At 38.8% G+C, this 18,439-nt stretch overlaps 1 protein-coding gene across 2 annotated transcripts; it reads right to left on the bottom strand.

Annotated features, from left to right (window-relative positions):
- Positions 1-1,363: 1,363 nt before the first annotated feature.
- On the bottom strand, positions 1,364-13,295 carry LOC122070404 (long-chain-alcohol oxidase FAO4A-like). 2 transcript variants are annotated; one of them, XM_042634551.1, is made up of 4 exons: positions 12,960-13,295; positions 12,798-12,836; positions 12,567-12,695; positions 1,364-3,444 (listed from the first exon to the last, which is right to left on the bottom strand). In XM_042634551.1, exons 1-4 carry the CDS (start codon positions 13,209-13,211, stop codon positions 1,609-1,611), a joined length of 2,256 nt encoding a protein of 751 aa, XP_042490485.1. In that variant the 5' UTR covers positions 13,212-13,295; the 3' UTR covers positions 1,364-1,608. The 2 variants fall into 2 exon arrangements, with proteins under 2 accessions (XP_042490485.1, XP_042490480.1); XM_042634546.1 differs by having other exon boundaries at positions 12,567-12,836.
- Between the last annotated feature and the right edge of the window lie 5,144 nt (positions 13,296-18,439).

Here is an 18,439-nt window from a genome sequence, read left to right as displayed (position 1 = left end):
GAAAAATTAAAACCCTTCTCATTTTGGCTTTGAGACCACTATTAGCATGGTTTTAAGTATCTCCGATACCGATACGATACTCTCCGATACGTATCTTAAATTTAGTCGGCCGATACGATACACACCGATACGATACATTGAATTTTTTAAATCATTTCGTATCGATATATATCCTACAATACATACCGATATACATCAATACATCACTAATACACATCGATACGATACGACATGCCTCGATACGACTCTATGAAAAATATAAAATTGAGATAAAATGTACGTTGCGGTATGTATTGGTATGTATTGGTATGTATTGATCGGTACATATCGGTATATATCAGCACGTATATATGAGTATCGATATATATATATATATATATATCGGTGAGTATCGATACGTATCGGCGCTACGGTCATATAATGGCCAATATGGGTAATTTTTCAGAAAAAAACGATTTTTTGAAGGGTTTTTGTTCCAAAGTTGCTGTCAGCCATATTTTTCTCTAACTAAAGTGGAAATCAAGGTTGGGAACAAGGATTTTACATTTATGGGACAACTACAGACCTTGAATTCTTAGTACGATACCCTCAATTTAGTGTTTATGCATAATACATGTTATCAATAGTTTTTTTTAACAAATTCTTTATGCAAAAGTGTTTAAAAAAATGTTTCCTATCCATTTATGTGTGTATCTTTAGCGTATCTTAGTGTATCTCCGATACGATACGATACCGTCCGATACGTATCTTAATTTTAGCTGACCGATACGATGACCGATACCGATACTTTAATCCTTGACTATTAGCAAAAATGTGTTTAAAACGACATGTTTCTGTTTTTTACTATTTAAAATATGTTTTGCTGTATGCTTCTCAAAGATATGGGGGAAAAAACAGTAAATGGCAAGCATTCCCATTCTAAGCAAGTTTAAAATGGGTATATAATACGTTCCCCCCGCCCCCTTTTTGGCTTTTGTAAGACTTGAGTTGTTGAATATAATGTCTATTTCATTGACCATCTCTCTCTATCCCGAACTTTGATCGATCTGATTTTTTCGCCAACATGAAGCTAACTCATTGGCCTCATGATATCACATTCAACTCAAATTCAATGTACGAACCCCAAGATTGAGCTACAAAATGATAAATTTGCTGAAAAATGTTTCTAAAGTGATGACTCCCAACTCCAACTGAACATGCATCACTGCGAGAGTATGTTGACTATGTTGACAACTGAACAACATTATAACTAAGCCACATTTCTCAATTATAAGACTTTGGACATGTGTAGTGTTTGAATTTAGAATTAGTGTTGGATGATATTCAGTGATATATCTTAAAACTTATAATAAGTCATGGGATATATATCCATCAACTCTAACTATTATATCCGTTTAATTGAAATCTACACGTTTAAAATTCTTATTGTTTGTTTTCCGTGCCCAATCATACACAACTTCTTGATCGATCAAACTGGTTTCCATTCTCCATCATCATATACTAGAATTGACTTCACTAGCTCCTCCGATCCTCAGCTGATAGCTTTATACACGCATAAGAATTAAGAATTTAAAAACATCAGATAGGAATTAGAAGACAATTACCTGATCATATAGTATCCATCTTCCTCATCCTAAGAAATTCAAGAACAGATTGAGCAGTACAGTAAGCAATGGACTGGACGGTGACCATCGGATTCACACCAAGTGCCGTTGGAAACACGCTGGAATCTGCCAGAAACAGCCCCTCCAACTCCCATGTCTCTCCTCTTTGATTCACCACAGACTGCTTCGGATTGAGCCCCATCCTACAACTTCCCATTTGGTGAGCTGAACATATTGATCCTGATAAGTCCCTCAGTTTCCTACTACTTTCATCTTTCACAAACATCTCAAATTCTTGTGTACTTGCTTCCTTCACATTCAATTTCTTTCCCTTGCAATGATGGGTTCCAATCTCTTCAGCTCCTGCTGCGGCCAAAATTCGAAGAATTTTCTCTAATCCCCTCTGTAAGTTCTCTTCATCAGTGGGTTCCATTTCATAACTGAATGAGTTTAGTGATTCCACAATGCCTGAACCTTTATCTCTTGCCAGTGCAAATATATGAGCTGTCCTCGAGAACTTGCACATCCTATCTTTGAAATCAAGACCAGAAATCCAAGGCATCAATGTGGAAAACATTCCAGGGTGCAAGGATGGAGTTTGTATGATTGCACCATAGCCAGATCCCTCTAGATTTGCAACCACCGATGACATTGCTGTCATTATAGGTCCTTCATAACTCTTCTTATCTTTTCCAGGCCAAATACAACCATTTGAAGAAGAAACTGATGAATTAGGGAAATAGCCCCATGCCATTGCCACAGGATGAAGATGAAGGTGTTTCCCAATGTTTGGATTCCTCAATCCACTTCCTTTCAACAATGTTGGTGTGCTCATAGCGCCGCAAGCTATGATCGTCGCCTTGGACATCACCACATAGATATCTTTTCGGGATCCATTGTTGAATTCAAAGGCCACCCCAGTTGCACTATTTCTATTCCTCCATTTCTTTCTTTCATGTAACACTTTGAAGGCATTACAACCTGAAAGAATTACTCCATTCCTTGACTCCACTATGTCCACCAACCATGTCTCCATTGTACTCTGCTTTTTCCCATCCTTGCAACCAAAACAACACCAACCACAATTGTGATCGAAAGATGAATTTTGAGGGATATTGGCTACGGGATAACCTAATACATTACACCCTTTTCTCAGAACTGCATTGTTGAATCCTTCTTCTTGAATGTCAGATTGAACTCCCATGCGCTCACATATTACATCCATGGCCTCTTTATAAAGCTTACTACCAAATAACTCGAGCTCATAATTGGTACACCATTCCTTGATGACATGATCTGGAGTCCTAATGGAAGCTGACCAATTGATTGTTGAACCCCCACCAACAGTTGAGCCTGCTAGCACGTTGACGCCCACATTTCTGGTGGCTAACATTCCACCATCAAGGTACATATTATCCAATGCTGGTCCTTCAAGAAGTGATAGGTTGGTTCTTGCCAAGTAATTTCCCTTCTCCAAGACCACTACTTTGTATCCTGCTTTTGCAAGAACACCAGCAACAACACCACCACCACTGCCAGAACCCACAACTACTGCATCACATTGGATAATTAAAGAAGGAGAAGATAAAGATAGCGATTTGTCATCTATGGAATTGATCGTCGACCTTGGAAATCCAGACCTTCTGAGTCTTTTTGCTACAACTTCTCTTGGGTGTGTCACATCAACTAGCCCTTTATAAAGAGGTCCAATGAGAACTTCTTGTTCTTTGTCTTCTTCATCTTTGGGTGTTTTAATTCGTTGAGTTTGGGTCACAAAGGCAGGATCTGGTCCACAATAGCCAAGAGCTTTCCATGTTGAGTTCTCATTCTCCTCGTCCACCTAAAAGGAAACACAGCTTAGTTACATATGCTTTCAAATTTTCTGAGACTAATACAGCAAGGGAATCATAATCTCTCTTTTTATTTCTTATTTATTATGATGCTGTTTAATGATGCAGCGAAGGTGGCAACAAGTGATCCTTGACAACCTTCGCCAGAATATGGCAATCGTGCCTAGCAATATGTCCTCGGAATTACGGTTCTATCAATATCTTGTGCGGATATGTCGTAGTATGGGTGAAACAGGGTGTGGGGTTGGGTGGGTTTTTTAAAACCCAAGCCCGCACCAGTACCCCTACCGAGTCTGAAACGCTTGATTTGGATCGAACTAATTACACGTTTTATAAACAGGTAGTATATGGTGCAGCCACCTAGCCTGATGAGTGCCTGACACATTTATAAGCCCGACCTGAACCAAGCCCAACCCCATTAATACTATTTGAAATCCCCATTTTGCCACTTGTAAAATTAAGGGAAATTTACAACATCATCCCCTAGAGAATGTCACTATTAGAGAAACACCCTCTGCATAATACCAAATTATGCTTGCACCTCCTACCATCAGTCTCTGTTAAGTGAGGCTTTGAAATGATGATTTTACCCTTTTGATTAAAATATATAACCCCATCCTATTTAACACTAACCTCTCAATACCCCTCCTTTCACCGTGGGTATGAGAGGAGCAAAACCCTTCTCCCCTTCTCCATCCCTATAGCATGATTGATCCCTCTTTATTTGTCTATCATAGTTGCTTTGGTACAATTCTCCTTTCTTTATGTTGATATCACCTCATCAACCAACTAATTTCCTAACTTGGGATACAGTATGCTATGAAATGCCTTGGCTCATTACACTTCTTTCTCGGTGTAGAAGTCAAACCAATTTCTGGTGGAATATTACTTTCTCAAGTAAAGTACACCTCTATGACCTCCTAGAATGGGCACAAATGCATACCCCCAAGCCCATCTCTATACTAATGGTAACCAGGATTTGAGATTTTTCTTATAATGATGATCCCTTTCGTGGTGCCCAATTCTATTGAAGGATTTGAAATTTTCCTTGTAATGTAATTCCTTTTTTTTGTTTGCTTTGGATTATATTCTGCTGATGGCCATGCTGAAGGTGGAATTGTGATCCAAATGGTTTTTTGTTTGTATATTCTTATTCTCTTTTAATGAAATACTTTGCCAACCTTTAACAAAAAAACAGGATTGTTCGCAGTCTTCAATAATTGAATTTTTTTTTCCCCTTTTTGAATGATTAAGAAATTCATTACCAAAAGAAGGGGGGAGGGATTATAAAGGGCCAAGGGTAGAAGAAAAAAATAAAAAAAAAAGAGGCTAACAAAAATAGCCAGACACCTCAGCCAACACGAGGGACCCTAGCCAACAAAGCAGAAAGAATAAAAGGAACAAACCCCTACCAACCCATTACCATACATCAAAACAGATCCACCCAAATCAAGCAGTAACTTGAGTCTACTCTTAATAACTCTGGCCGTTTGAGGAGCAAAAGGATTTGGTTGAGCTAAGTTGACCTACTTCTCACTTCGATTTTTTGGAGGGAGCACACAAATCCTGTGACGGTTCTTAGAAGCAATGAGGGGGACTCACCCGAACCATAAGCACATCATTTAATGGAATGATTTTCGGAGTGGAATCCATCCTGACAGAGGAACTGCTTATGGGTTGTCACATTGGAGGACCACAGAAAGTTCACTAGAGAAGGATATAGTGTCAACAAGGGGAAAATCAGGCAATGTTGACTTAGGGTCTGGTTCAAGGCCCTAGAAAAATTGCAAGGATGAGGATCAGGGTCATGGTCCGAATCAACTGTTTCAATAGCCTTAGGATTCTCCTTAAAATTGTCTTAATCAATCTCCAAACTATACTTTATCTCTTATGTCATCGCAAGCATTAGAGAGGGCCGAGGTATGATTCAGAGAGCTTCCAATGGTAGCTGTTTTAGATTTTAAATGTAACCGCAAGCGTACGGATCAGTGTAGCTACGGGTCGAATTCAGGAAGAGCAGCCACTTTATTTTTTTTCTTTTAATAATGCGAAAATGAACTTATTAATGGTTATGATCTAATTCTAACTACCTTCCTAAACATATGTATCTAAAATAACGTCCTAACCATTCGTCATCTAAGACTTTAAAGACGCAAGCCACGCAATTAAAATTAAATGAATAAATAACTGAAAATAAACAACCCATGTAGTTAAAAAAAAACAATAAAGGAAAAAAATGCTGAAATAAAAATAAAGTAAAAGAAAGGGGATAAAACTAGAGAGAGACTCACAAGTAGGTTTTTTTACTTAGCCTAAGGGATGCATCATAATATGAGCTTCCTTACTTGACCAGAGAGTCACTCTTATAAGGGTTACTCTACTTGGCCTTAGGAAAAGGATGACAATTAAAATAAAAGCAATAAATTGATGGTTCTATGGCTAGGAGGGGCAAAGCCAACACATACACTAGCCATGAACCTTGGGGGTAAGGGATAGCAATAATGTAATGACTGAAATTAAAATCCTAAATTAAGAAAGAAATGGGTAGTCATAAGAGGGAATGAGAGGAGGGAGAGAAGATTACTGAAGGAGCCTACTTACTTGAATCAATGCTTGAACTTGAAAGCTTGGGTGATTTTAGATACTACAAATACTAAAAACTAGATCTGGAATAAACAAAATCTGAAATTTTTAGTACTAGAGAAAACAAATCTTGAAAAAAAAAAAAAGTTCCACGGCTTGTGATCTTGTCACCTAGATCTAAGCCTAGAACTTTAAAAATTACAACTCAATTGCAAAAATCATAAACATAAAAGGCTGAATAAGAATAAAAGAGTGCTTGCATTAATTGACTCAAAAAACTATTACAAAAGTGATTAAAACAAAAATAAAGAAGAACTAAAACTAAAAAGAGTGAGAGAGGGAGAGAGAGAAGAAAACTAAGCATAAACTAGAAAATAAACTAAGGGAAATAATAATAAATAGGAGGGGGTAGGAAGGGCCTTTTATAGGGCTTCTGTCGTGCCTCCTTCCTTCTACAAGTCTTTTTTAAGAAAAGAAAGAAAATAAAAGAAAATAAAATTAAATCTTCATAAAAATCCTCATTCTCTGAGATATTGTGTGAGGAAAGAGAAAATCAGTTTCCAAAATTAACAAATTCTATTTCTTCCTTGTAATATTAACCAATATCTTGCAATCTTGATTAAATCAGGAAGGAATCTCTGCATAGCATCTTCAAGATCTTATGAGGTGGCAAAGAGAGAGAATAATCTTCAGGATTTTGTAGGAGAGAGGATGTGGTACCAATGAGTGGGTCCCACCTTTGGACTGGTTCTTGATTCACATTAAGCACTTTCTCTTGTAGACTTGGAAATTAAAAAAAAAAAACAAGAAAAATAAAAGTAGTACTATCCAAAGTGGGGAAAAATGTACACTTATATCCCTAAGATTTCACACATTATTGTGCTCATCAGTAGCAATAACTGTAGGATCTATGGATGCTTCGACAACAACTGTCAAAGCCCTTTCAATCTGGTTCTCATAATTGCTGATAGTAATGTCCATATTCTAGAATCAGAAACACACTCTAAGCTACAATCAAACTGATCCCATCAACATCAAAGAGGGGAAGATCATTAGTCCCAACAATGGCTCTATATCCAGTATTATCATTGCAATCTGCAGCTTCTTCATCCTATTGAAGCGCCACCTCTATAATGGAAGCATCAGATGCCCCACTATGATCTTGATCCGAAGGAAAAGAGTGCCTCTCCACCCCTTGGTTAGATGAGAGAGCTGCCTCGGTATGATCATTCCCCACGACAAACTTCCCTCTACAATGGTTTCTTTTCTTCCTTCTTAGCCTCACTTCCTAAAATCCCTCACCTGGGACCTCAATATTCACACCATTGGCAGTAGCAGTAGCAGCCTTCGCTAGACTAGAATTTCAGGCGCACTTAACGAATGGCCAAAGTGGCAACAAATAGAGCACTTGAGTGGTATCTAATCATATACTACAGGTTGGTGGAATGATGACCCTCCTTCCACAAGGATTTCAATCGAATCAACAAGCTCTTGTTGCACAGAGCCATCCACACACAGACTTACGAAGGAAAGGAGAATTTTAGACTTTTGTCCGAGCATAGGTGTAGAGAGGTTTTCTAATATTGTAGCCTATAATGCTAAGGAATGATCAGACCAAAGATGAAATGGCAATCCAGAGCGATTAACCTAAAGTGGAATGGAAGCATAGGAAATCTTGGGAGAGGTTAAGCCATGGGGACAATATCCATAGAAAAATGGGGCTTATGGTGAACATACCACCTTCCACCATGCTCAATGACTTTAAACATATCATTTTCATTAGAAAATTAAAAAAATAAGGAAAACCAGAATCGATTAACATCACCTTAACATTACCGGAGCATCTCCAATGATTGAGTAAGCTCACCTTTACCATAGGGAATGGAGGCTGACTCCCAAAGAAATGACCTACAAATTTTTTGTCCCAAAGCGTAAGTTCAATCGTGGCTGTAGCAATTGAGCAAAGAGCAACTCTCCTCCCTTCAATTAGAGAAGGTTCTACAAAGTGGAGTTGAAGCCCACAAACTTATCCGCCCCTTGAGAAAAAGGGGAGGACAAACCCGATATTTTGATGTTGTGGATCACCTTGGCTTCACTCACTCCATCCCCTCTTGGCGTATGGCTAGAAGCCACCAACATAGGTAGAGACCCAACACGAATCACACCTGAGGTAAGGGAAGATAGGTAACTAAGGAGGAGAGGTTAGCAAAGATAGGCACAGGAAAAGGGGGAAGGAAGAGGCAGATCTGGATGATGGAGGCAACAAACCAGAGAGGCCAACCATAGAGGCCGGTACTCAAGGAGAGTGATTAGGGATTTCTCGTGGGGGTAAGTGGGAGCATGAGATCGAAGTCGAATCGAAGTGAAAATGTCAGACATCCATAAGTGATAACCCTCAGAAGACCCCCTCATTATATAAATTTGGGAAGAACTGTTCGCCCTGCCTTGAAATAGAGAGGAATCGTACGCCCCTGCCTCAGATAAGCAGAAACATCTTGCCCTAGCCAGATCTGGGGAAAACTGACCTCACTCTACTATTGCATTGCGTCAATCATTGCTCTCAACTATCTCAATGGATGTTGAAGCCGCAACCTCGAGGATGTGGAGAGAAACTGTTTGTCAAAATAGCCTAAAAGAGAAAACCTAAACTTGATTTTCCTGCTTAAGATCAGGAGAAACAACTTGCCATAGCTAGATCTGAGGAAAACTAGCCTCAATCGGCTGTCAAACCATGTTAATCGTTGCTCGTCGGTGCCTCAATTGATGCCAAAGCCGTCGCTCGCCACTACCTCAGTCGATATCACTTTTGTTTAGTACATTTTTTTCAAGCACTATAAATCTTACGAGAAATTAAAATATTACTCTTTCCTCAAAATTTTACTTTATTCCACCCTGACATCGCCTATGCAATGAACTTTTTTTTTTTTAGTTATGCAGTATTCGACAAACACACTCTTTCAAACGGTCAAACACATTTTATGATATGTCCAAGACACATTGCATCACGATCTCCATTTATTGGCTTACAACCCTCTTGTTTGATATGGGTTTCCAATGCTGATTGGGGTGGCTGTCACATTGCCTGACATTCCATAACAAGGCTTTTTATTTACCTAGGAGGTTGTTGGTGTATGATGTCTTGTATTTTATCGCAGTTTAATCCAGGGAGTACTGGTGCAGCACCTAGACAGACAGGACGGCAGTCCAGCTAGCTGGTTAAGGGGCCGTGGGGTTGCAAGGGGCGCAGAAGGCCCCCCTGCATAGCAGGGGGTGTAGGGGGCGTAGCCCCCCACTCGATTTTTTTATTTGAGGGCAATTGTGTACTTTTCGGATTAGGGTTTTTTTCGTTATATATTTGTAGCGAGGGTTTTTTTTCTCCATAATGCACGCAATACTGAGAAGTGTGAGGATGAACGCTATAACCTTATTCTCCATTAATAGTGAAGTAGGATCTTATCTCACCAGGGACATAGGCAACCTTGCCAAACCTCATAAAAATCTGTGTGCATTGTTTGTTTTGTTTTTCCATTATCTTCTGCATCGTTTTAGGTTTGCGTTTCTACAAAGGCAATTGCATTTCCTAGAGTGACAAAAAAACCCCACCGTGGCTTGCCCAAGAACGAAATTAGAATATCATACCCTTGCCTCCACTTCTGTGGAACTTACTTGGCTTACTTATGTTCTTCTTGATATTGGATTACATCTCTCTTAGGCCCTTGTTCTATACTATGAGAATATCTCCGCACTTCACCTCATCATCAATCCATTCTTTTATGCTAGGGCAATGCATATGGAAATTGATTACCATTTTGTCACTCAATATATCTCCACCAATTAGTAACCTACATATATCTTCACTAGGCCTTTGCCAAGAAAATCATTTCAGCTTTTTCATACCAAACTAGGCCTTCCGCGGCTACGCCAGTCAATTTTACGGGGGGCATGTTGAAAAGTAAATTAGTCATCACCTCACAGCTCAACAATTGCATTCTCTCCAACAGATGAAATCTCACCAAATGCGCAACCCATCTCATAGCTCAGTAAAGTGGAAATATTATCTCCAAAGGATGCAATCTCTCCTAAATTATCTACCTTGTTATACCACTAACAAATACAATATCCTTAATTTCTCCTTTCGTTATCTTAATCTTCTCCTCAATTCATTAATCCATGTAGTCACTCCCCACCCCCTCTCTTCTTTTTCTGTATTTACGTAAGATGATCATATCTTCACAATTAATTCAAAGATTCAAATTATCGGAAATTCCATTTGTATTCACTTATAATTTTCCAATTCATATCACAAGTCAAATTTAAAAAGAATAAGACGGGATGAAGGTGGTAGCAACATAGACATGTTTCAAGGCTTAATAATAGGTCTTATTAAGCTATAGAAAATGATAATTTAAAATATGCAGAAATGAATGGAAATTGAAAACAAACAATCAAACAATCGCATATAAGGATTTATGTGATTCGGAAAAATTGCCTACGTCTTCCGTGAGATGGAATTTGCTTCACTATTAATGGAGAATAAGGTTATAGCTCCTCGTCCTTACACTTCTCTTAGCTTGATTGCAGAGAAAGAACCCTTGCTTCAAATGTATAGCAAAACCCTATATAAGTTATTTACAAAAATACCCATATAGCCCTGAATTTTTTTTTTCCAACTAATATCTCAAATTCATCTTACACCTTCAGGGCCTTGACCTCTTAATGGTCCTTTGGTATTAGTCCACTTATGCAAGTGATAGAATACAAGACATCATACTTCCGACATAAACCTCTGGTGCCACAAGGCAATCCGCTTATCCTTCAAAGTAATTTGGTGCAAAAGTAGACTAAACCATCAATTCTCTATTTATATCTATGAGATTTAAGGGAAATTCAAATTATATGGATGGATTAAAACATGATAAAATATGGTAAAGGCTTAAAAGATATATATGAACCAAAATTATGAGCTATCCAATATATAGAGACAATTGAATCTAAGTTAACCATATGATTGAACTAGTGTCCAAAAAATAGATTCCTTGGTAGTAAGCAAATCAGGGAAAATTGTGTTTAATATATATGTGGGAAAAGGCTCCCTAAGCCTAGTGTGTGGAGTACCATAGTTGCTCAGAGAACCTCTCCCTAAATTTATTTAGTATCCAATTTTTATGCATGGTCGTGTATGTATATGCTCATGCCTTTCAACCATTGGATGGGATTGGGGGTAAAAGTGTAATTATACATCTTCCTCTCCCCCATCAATGATTGAAAGACATGTGGTCGTGTGGTCCTTGCACTAGTGTGGGGGCCACTAAAAGGAAGGGGGGTGGGGTGCATAGGGGCATCAACAGGGGGGTAGGTTTTTTGTATTTGACAAGGGTGAGATTTAACCCCCTTTGTGTTTGGGTGCAGGGGCCATCGACCAGGTAGTGTTCTTTCCCCATATATGGAGGGGTCCGTTTGTGTGCATATCCTTTCACACACCAAGACACATAAGTGGGAGGCCCACAATCTCTCTCTCCTCCTAATCCTCCCCTCTTTTTACGCATTCATTACTTATCCCTCTGATTTGCCCCAATTAGTACACGGACATATGACAAAATCCTCTCCCTATATATAAAAGGAGTCTATTTGGTAGCGTTTCTACTGCCCTAAAATATAGAGGATGATAAAATGACCACCTCACCTCCATAAAATTCATAAATCCTTCCCTTTTGATGCTTCTTAATGCGCTCCCATTGGTCCCTACGTTGGTGCAGGAGCCATGCTCCCAGATAAAGAACTCTTTCATAAATATATATATATATATATATATAGGAAGAAAGAGCGCTACCCGTTGGTATGTACTTGTGCCTAGACACAGGGTGTGGCACGCCCCTTCCCATTGGCTGCACCCACTGGTGTGTACCTTTGCCAGTGAGTGGTGTTCTCTTATATATATATATATATATATATATATGGAGATAGAACCCTACCGGTCTAGTGTTGGCAACACTAGCGCATGAGGATAATGGGAGGGTGTGCATGATCATCTTCAGTGTAAGGGTAGGATGCAACATGGTCATTTCGCATCCTCCTGTGTCTGGGGTTGGCAACACTAGATTGGTAGGATTCTTTTTTCATATATATATATATGAAGAAAGGATGCTACTCGATGGTATTGCAGAGACCCAGACACATGAGGAAGAGGAGTCGGAATATAGGTGTTTTTCACAACTTGATTCACTTCCCCACGAATCTGGATATACGCAACACTATGAGATAAAATTCTTATTTCATTATATCTTTGAGTGAAGAAAATTACATAGACTAACCCATGGCCTAACTGATTAGCCATACCATGTTCAGTTTTCTGCCTAGCTAAATGCCAAGCCTAAGTTACAAAGAAAGAGAAAAAAAATTACCAGTAAAGAAGATAGTTCAAAGAAAAAAAAAAAACCCAATATACATACTGGATACTTTACTTAACATTTGTGATTGGAGTCTAGAATTGGAGAATCTACAAAGTGAGCATTTTTGGATGTAAAAATACCTGTGTAAAGAAGATTAGCATAATGAGAAGTTTGAGTGTCTTGAATAACCTTCTTAGGTGATAGAATGGGCTCAGCGACCATGACCGTAGGATTAGCTCTCGTTTCCCTTGAGATACCTGAGAGAACCTCTGAAAGAAAGGGAATTCAGTAGAAAAGCTCGCTGTCCCACAAAGTATAAAAGTTCCGAACCAAGTCGACAAGAGCAATAATGCCAAACGAAGGGAACCAACCGATGGATGTTTCAAGCGTCCAGAGATAATCCCTCCAACCTGCACTCACCCAATTAAGAAACAAGTTGATCTATTATATCTCAATCTGTTTCCAAAACAATTCTATTATTATTATTATTATTATTATTATTATTATTGTTATTGTTAATGGCCGGTTCTTACGAGTTGAGGTGTTCCAGCCATGGACGCAGACATGCTGTAAAAGGCGTGGAGAGAATCTTTAGTGGAGCTGTATGGTTCGCTGATAGACGGTAAGAAGGTGTCACATAAAGCAGCGAGTGATTCCATTTCGCGACTTGATAGTGAATTGATGAAAGCTTGTTTTTCTCCTTTATTAACTCTCTTTCTTTGAAGCCCTTCCAAACCATTTGTCTGTGCCACTTCTGGCTCCATGCCAACCTGCTTCTGCTTCATATCTTCTAGTTTGGAGAGAGAGAGAGAGAGAGAGAGAGAGAGAGAGAGAGAGATGCTGGTGCAGTGCTCCTTAAAGGTTTATGTAGATCTTACTATATATAGAAGAATGCAAATATTGATGTGGCCTACATACACATCAACATTGATGAGAAGAATCCACATTGATGGGCGGTGGTTACCGACAGAATTCCTTTAGGAGTTGGCTCCCTGGTTTTACGTGAGACTTGAAAAACCATTTTCTTCTTTATCACCAGAACAAACAAGAAGAAGCTACTTATGGAAAGTTACTCTAGACTTATTAGGTAAAATCTCACATCGATTGTAGGTAACTCAATTAAATCAAGGGCGGATTGTTGGTGACTCCATTATACTTGTAGCAGCTAATGGCCCCAAGTCAACTTAATTAATGATAAAGAAAAGTATCTATCGTTAATTCTTATGGGGAATAGAAGGATGCAAGATTGCGTGGTGCTTATACCCAAAAATTAGGAAGCAGGATATGACTGTCTTATCCCGTGAAATGAAAAAATTCCACCACTATTAGATTCACTTATATGCATTTTCATTGACCCCAGGAGCCAGGCAACCTGGCAGCGATCTCCTTCCTCTTTTTTTGTGATTATTTACTCATCAATCTGTGTCCATTTATTATTATAATGTTTTTAGATTCTCTTTTCTCTCATATAATAATGCGGTTGGGTTAACCACTTAATATCCACTTGCTTATTGTTTGAATCTAAACAGTGATGCTGATTTTGTGATGAGCCTTGCTGACCTAACCTTACAGATTATGTTTAGGGATCGTGGCTCAAAATTTCCCAATATAGACACATCATGTGAAAGGATCCTAAATTATCTATTGGAAACCCGTCAAATTGGTAGAATAAGAAATTAGGCTTATTTTTTATCGCAATTGATTGGTGTCTCAGTTATGAAACTTGTATAATCAACACATAGGATAAGGGGCAGTGCTGTATTATAATCATTTTGCGTACATTTATGTTTAAATATAGACACACATAGGTGGGTTGCTTTTTTTTTTTTTTTTTTTTTTTCCTTAAAATTAAATTGATGTTAAAGAATAATTCAATTGAGGTCATGAGTTCCAACTCTCAATGGACCCTAGCTACCAATGGATATTGAGTACTCCCCTACAATCTATGAGTTAGATTAGGCCTACTCTTCCTAAACAGTTGTGGGAATTTACTCCATATCTACCACCATTAATTGAGGTGTGCATTAGTTTGTTGATCAACCAAACACCATTTAAGGTGTGCATTAAAACTCCAAACGACCTCTCCTCCTCGACCAATCTCACATGAGTAGTAGAATTGTATCAACATCCATCCCAATGGAAAAGACTTTCCACTATATAAGACTGGACCATGTCTTCCTTACCAGGTGGGTGGGACCCACGAAAGGAGACGGACAACTAACTTCGTGAATGCTAACAAACAATGACCCTGGTTCTCCTTTGTTCCATGTATCAACATATGGATTCTATTACTTCTCTTTCTCAGTAGCATAGATTTGTGGATTTTTTTATTTTTTTATTTTTTTTATTTTTTATGAAAGCATAGATTTGTGGATTCAACAAATGGTTCATGCATCAATCACAACAGCGTAGGAGAACATTCACGTCGTCGAATATGATCTGGACTCGTCAGACACTACAAACAGCAACAACTGCTCCACAAGTACAGATTTGTGTCATGGTGTATTACACAATTTTGAATAATTTTATTTCTAATCTCAAAAGTGATAATTTCTTATACTTGTTGAATAGTACGTGAAGTGGGAGTTCATCTTCTTTTGTTTGTTTCCTACCATATATGATGGATCACTATACTGAAAATCAACTTACCCAGAATATTATAAGAGGAGTTGCCATTAAAAGTTTTCAAGACCCACCTTCATCCTCTCTCAAAAGGAAAGTTAGCTCTAGGAAAAAGCCAATACCTTTCTAGACTGATTTGGAAAAAGGGCAAGAAAAGAATAGATGGTCAAAACTTTCAATGGAATTCCATTGAAGGTAATAGTTAGGGATCATGATATTTCTCTAAGAAAAAAAATTCTTGTGTTGGAAGAAAATAAGTGAAAACTCTCCAAATAGTAAAGCACTGCCTTCAAATGAAAATTTCAAACCAAACCAATCTATATCAGGGAACAAAGGGAGCCATAGATTTGATCAAATTCCAAGCAGAAGAAACGGATAATTTCATGAAAGAGTTTGACATTCAATGTATAGCGTCCCTACTACCTCTAGACCTCAAACTGACATTCTAAAGCTTATCCCAGACCTCAATGAGAGAAAAAGAATTTCTTGGGCTCGGAAGTCACTGATCATCTCTAAGGATGTAAGACACCTAAGCTAGTCTACTTAAACTTATTGGATTCATGAGCTTAATTAATTATTAGGGTTGATTAAATGGATCAGAGTCAAGTTACATGAACCGGTTCGGTTCACTCTCAAGTTAGGGATATGTTGACCCAACTCATTTGTGGTTTAGGGTTTTGGTGTAACACAGTATTATAAATATGGGGGTTTTGGTCCCTACAACCATCATTCACTCTTTCCCACTTTATCATTAAAGTGAGAAAACTCAAGGAGGTCTAAGGGTTGTAAAAGATCTATAAAAAAGAAAAGAGATTTGTGAAGACCTCCATCGATCAACTTCAACATATTAGGTGCAAGATGCAAATCGATCATTTATGTTTTGATTTGACTTCGTGTCTTAGTTAACTATATGGGAACTTGTTTAGGGTCTATTGTAAAAACCTAAACAGTCTAGCAAAATCAACATCATACATGATTCTGTCACCATACTTAAGAATTTGAACACCATTGAAATGCCAACAATCAAGATAGAGTAATGTGTTGGAACGAACACCAATAGATGATTGGATAGAATCACATTTTAGAATATTTTTTCAAACCCTAGAAGCATCCAATGGAATTGGAATAGTCCAAATGGAATCTGACTTTAGGTATCTAGAATAAATCTAGTTTAGATGCTTTTCTTCCTAAAAGCAATATTCCATATAAAGTTAGCAATCCCAACAATATTAGATTCTTTAACCATACAAAGATTCAAATCTTTCTCATTTTTTGGGAGGAAAATTTTAGCCCAACTTCAATGGTGAAGAAATTTAGGATGTTTCCAAAAAAAAAAAGAAGAAATAAGAGACTCAATCTTTAAAGATAGAGAAAAAAACTAAAAACCTCAAACCAATAAATATAGGAGTTTTACATGAGAACAAGCATTAATATCCAACTCTATTAAACAAAGGAAATAAGTTACATCAGTTATAGAGCATCAAAATAAAAAATGACTTCCGATTAACCAAAATATATTGTTTGGATGAAAGAGGAGGGAAAGATACAAGAAGTACATACAAATTAGAAATTTCCTACCTATTGAAACATGGCAGATTATCTTTCTCTTTTATTATTGTAAAAAGAGGGTGACGAGTTGGACAGTTGCCATACCTAGTCTTACATATATTGCATAGTACAGGTGGGTGATGTCACTATCATGCGGTTATTTCCGTTCTCATAAAGGACCCGTTGCGTTGTTGGCTAAACATTCTCGTGAGAATTGGGGATCCTATGGAATTGTGCATTTTGAGATGCGTGCCACCATCAGGTACAAGGGAAAAAAGAGTTAGATCATTGACACCCTTAGATTGGTGTAAACTTTTCCTCCACCGACCATGGAGTAAAGCTTTCTCCATCATGGAGGCAGTTTCTCTTCAACCACAATAATGGAGAATCTCTTGCCCATGGGTTTTGTTAAGTTTGTCTCGAATTCTTGACCCGTTTTGAAGATTGACCCGATCCGACATATTTTGGTGGCGACCTGAATGGGAAATTTTCTGAGATCTGTGATGGAAGCAGAGGGCTTGGGCCGGAGCCCATCACTGATCTCGTATGGGGGTGCGGGGGCTACGCCCCCGCGGTATGGTTCGACCGGATCGACCGCGACCCGATGGGTCGAACCGCTATTTGGCGTATATATATATAATGTACTGTTGCTTGTTGAGAGTCATTGTATTCTAGGGTTTTCACGAAGCTTGGGTTTCAGGGCGAGTTCTTCCTCGCCGCTGCTAGGGTGTAATCCTTCTTCTGCATAGTGAATCATCTTCTTCTTCGCCCGAGGACGTAGCACACCACCCTGGTGTGTGAACCTCGTTAAATCTCTGTGTCGTACGGATCTATTGTCTCTCTTTATTCGTGTTTCTTGGTGTTTGATCTAACAGGTTTAGGTTTCATGGGATGGGTATTGAGAATAATGGAGACAGAATCACTAACTTTGTTTACTGTGAAAGTGTAATAATGATCATAAATGTGTGTATATAGTTCCTTTAACCATGGGGAATAAGACTTTCTTCTTTAAAATATAAAAACCAAAATCACAATTGAAGATTGATAAGATCAACAAAGAGGAGCTCTATGAGTTTTGGAATGTGATACGCACGTAATAAACCATCCAATCGGACATGGACATATGGCATCTCACCACGTATCTATAACGCAGCTTCGGATATCGCCAAGGAACCCTAACTTTCCCTCAGTAGTAGAGTCATAATAGGACTCCGTTCCTTAAGGGAATATTCCCTGAGGAGTCATGTGGTGCATAAGAAGGAGTCCTCCAACAAACCGTCCCAATCCCTTCAGAAGAGGGGGGATGCTTCCCAGTAGGAGTCTACTAGGGATATTCCTATAAGAGGAGACCTGCAAAACAGAACGGGGTAAGTGGACACATTCGCACCATTACTCTATTGATTACTTTGTTGTGCGGGCTTCTGACTTGGGCATCGGAGGACTAACCCCGGAGACACCTCCGGGCCTCTGCCTTCTGTGCTTGTGCAGGATCGGTGCTCAACCTTATACGGATTCTCAACAGCAACAGATTGGCGCCTTCCGTGGGAACGACAGAGTAATAGTGGGGAAACCTATAATCATAAGAAAACCAAAGCAGCGCCAAGTAGAAATATGAGTGCGGAGGACCCTTCAGAACCTCTACCTCCCCGGCGGACACCGAGGAGGAACGAAGGAATAGTAGTCAAGAAGGTCCCACAAGGGACCAACGTTCAGTCGAACATTCGGTGCATAGAGACAGTAATCTCCCTTCCCCTCCTAGGCACAAGAATATGTAACCAAGGAGCAGTTTGATGCCCTCCAGGAGAGATACGGCCGAATGGCCAAAACGATGAGGACCAATGGA

The sequence above is a fragment of the Macadamia integrifolia genome, chromosome 2 (genome assembly GCF_013358625.1).
Source record: "Macadamia integrifolia cultivar HAES 741 chromosome 2, SCU_Mint_v3, whole genome shotgun sequence".
In the NCBI taxonomy this organism is placed as follows: Eukaryota; Viridiplantae; Streptophyta; class Magnoliopsida; order Proteales; family Proteaceae; genus Macadamia; species Macadamia integrifolia.
Note: the sequence above shows the minus strand (reverse complement) of the source record. Positions and strands in the feature narration are given on the sequence as shown.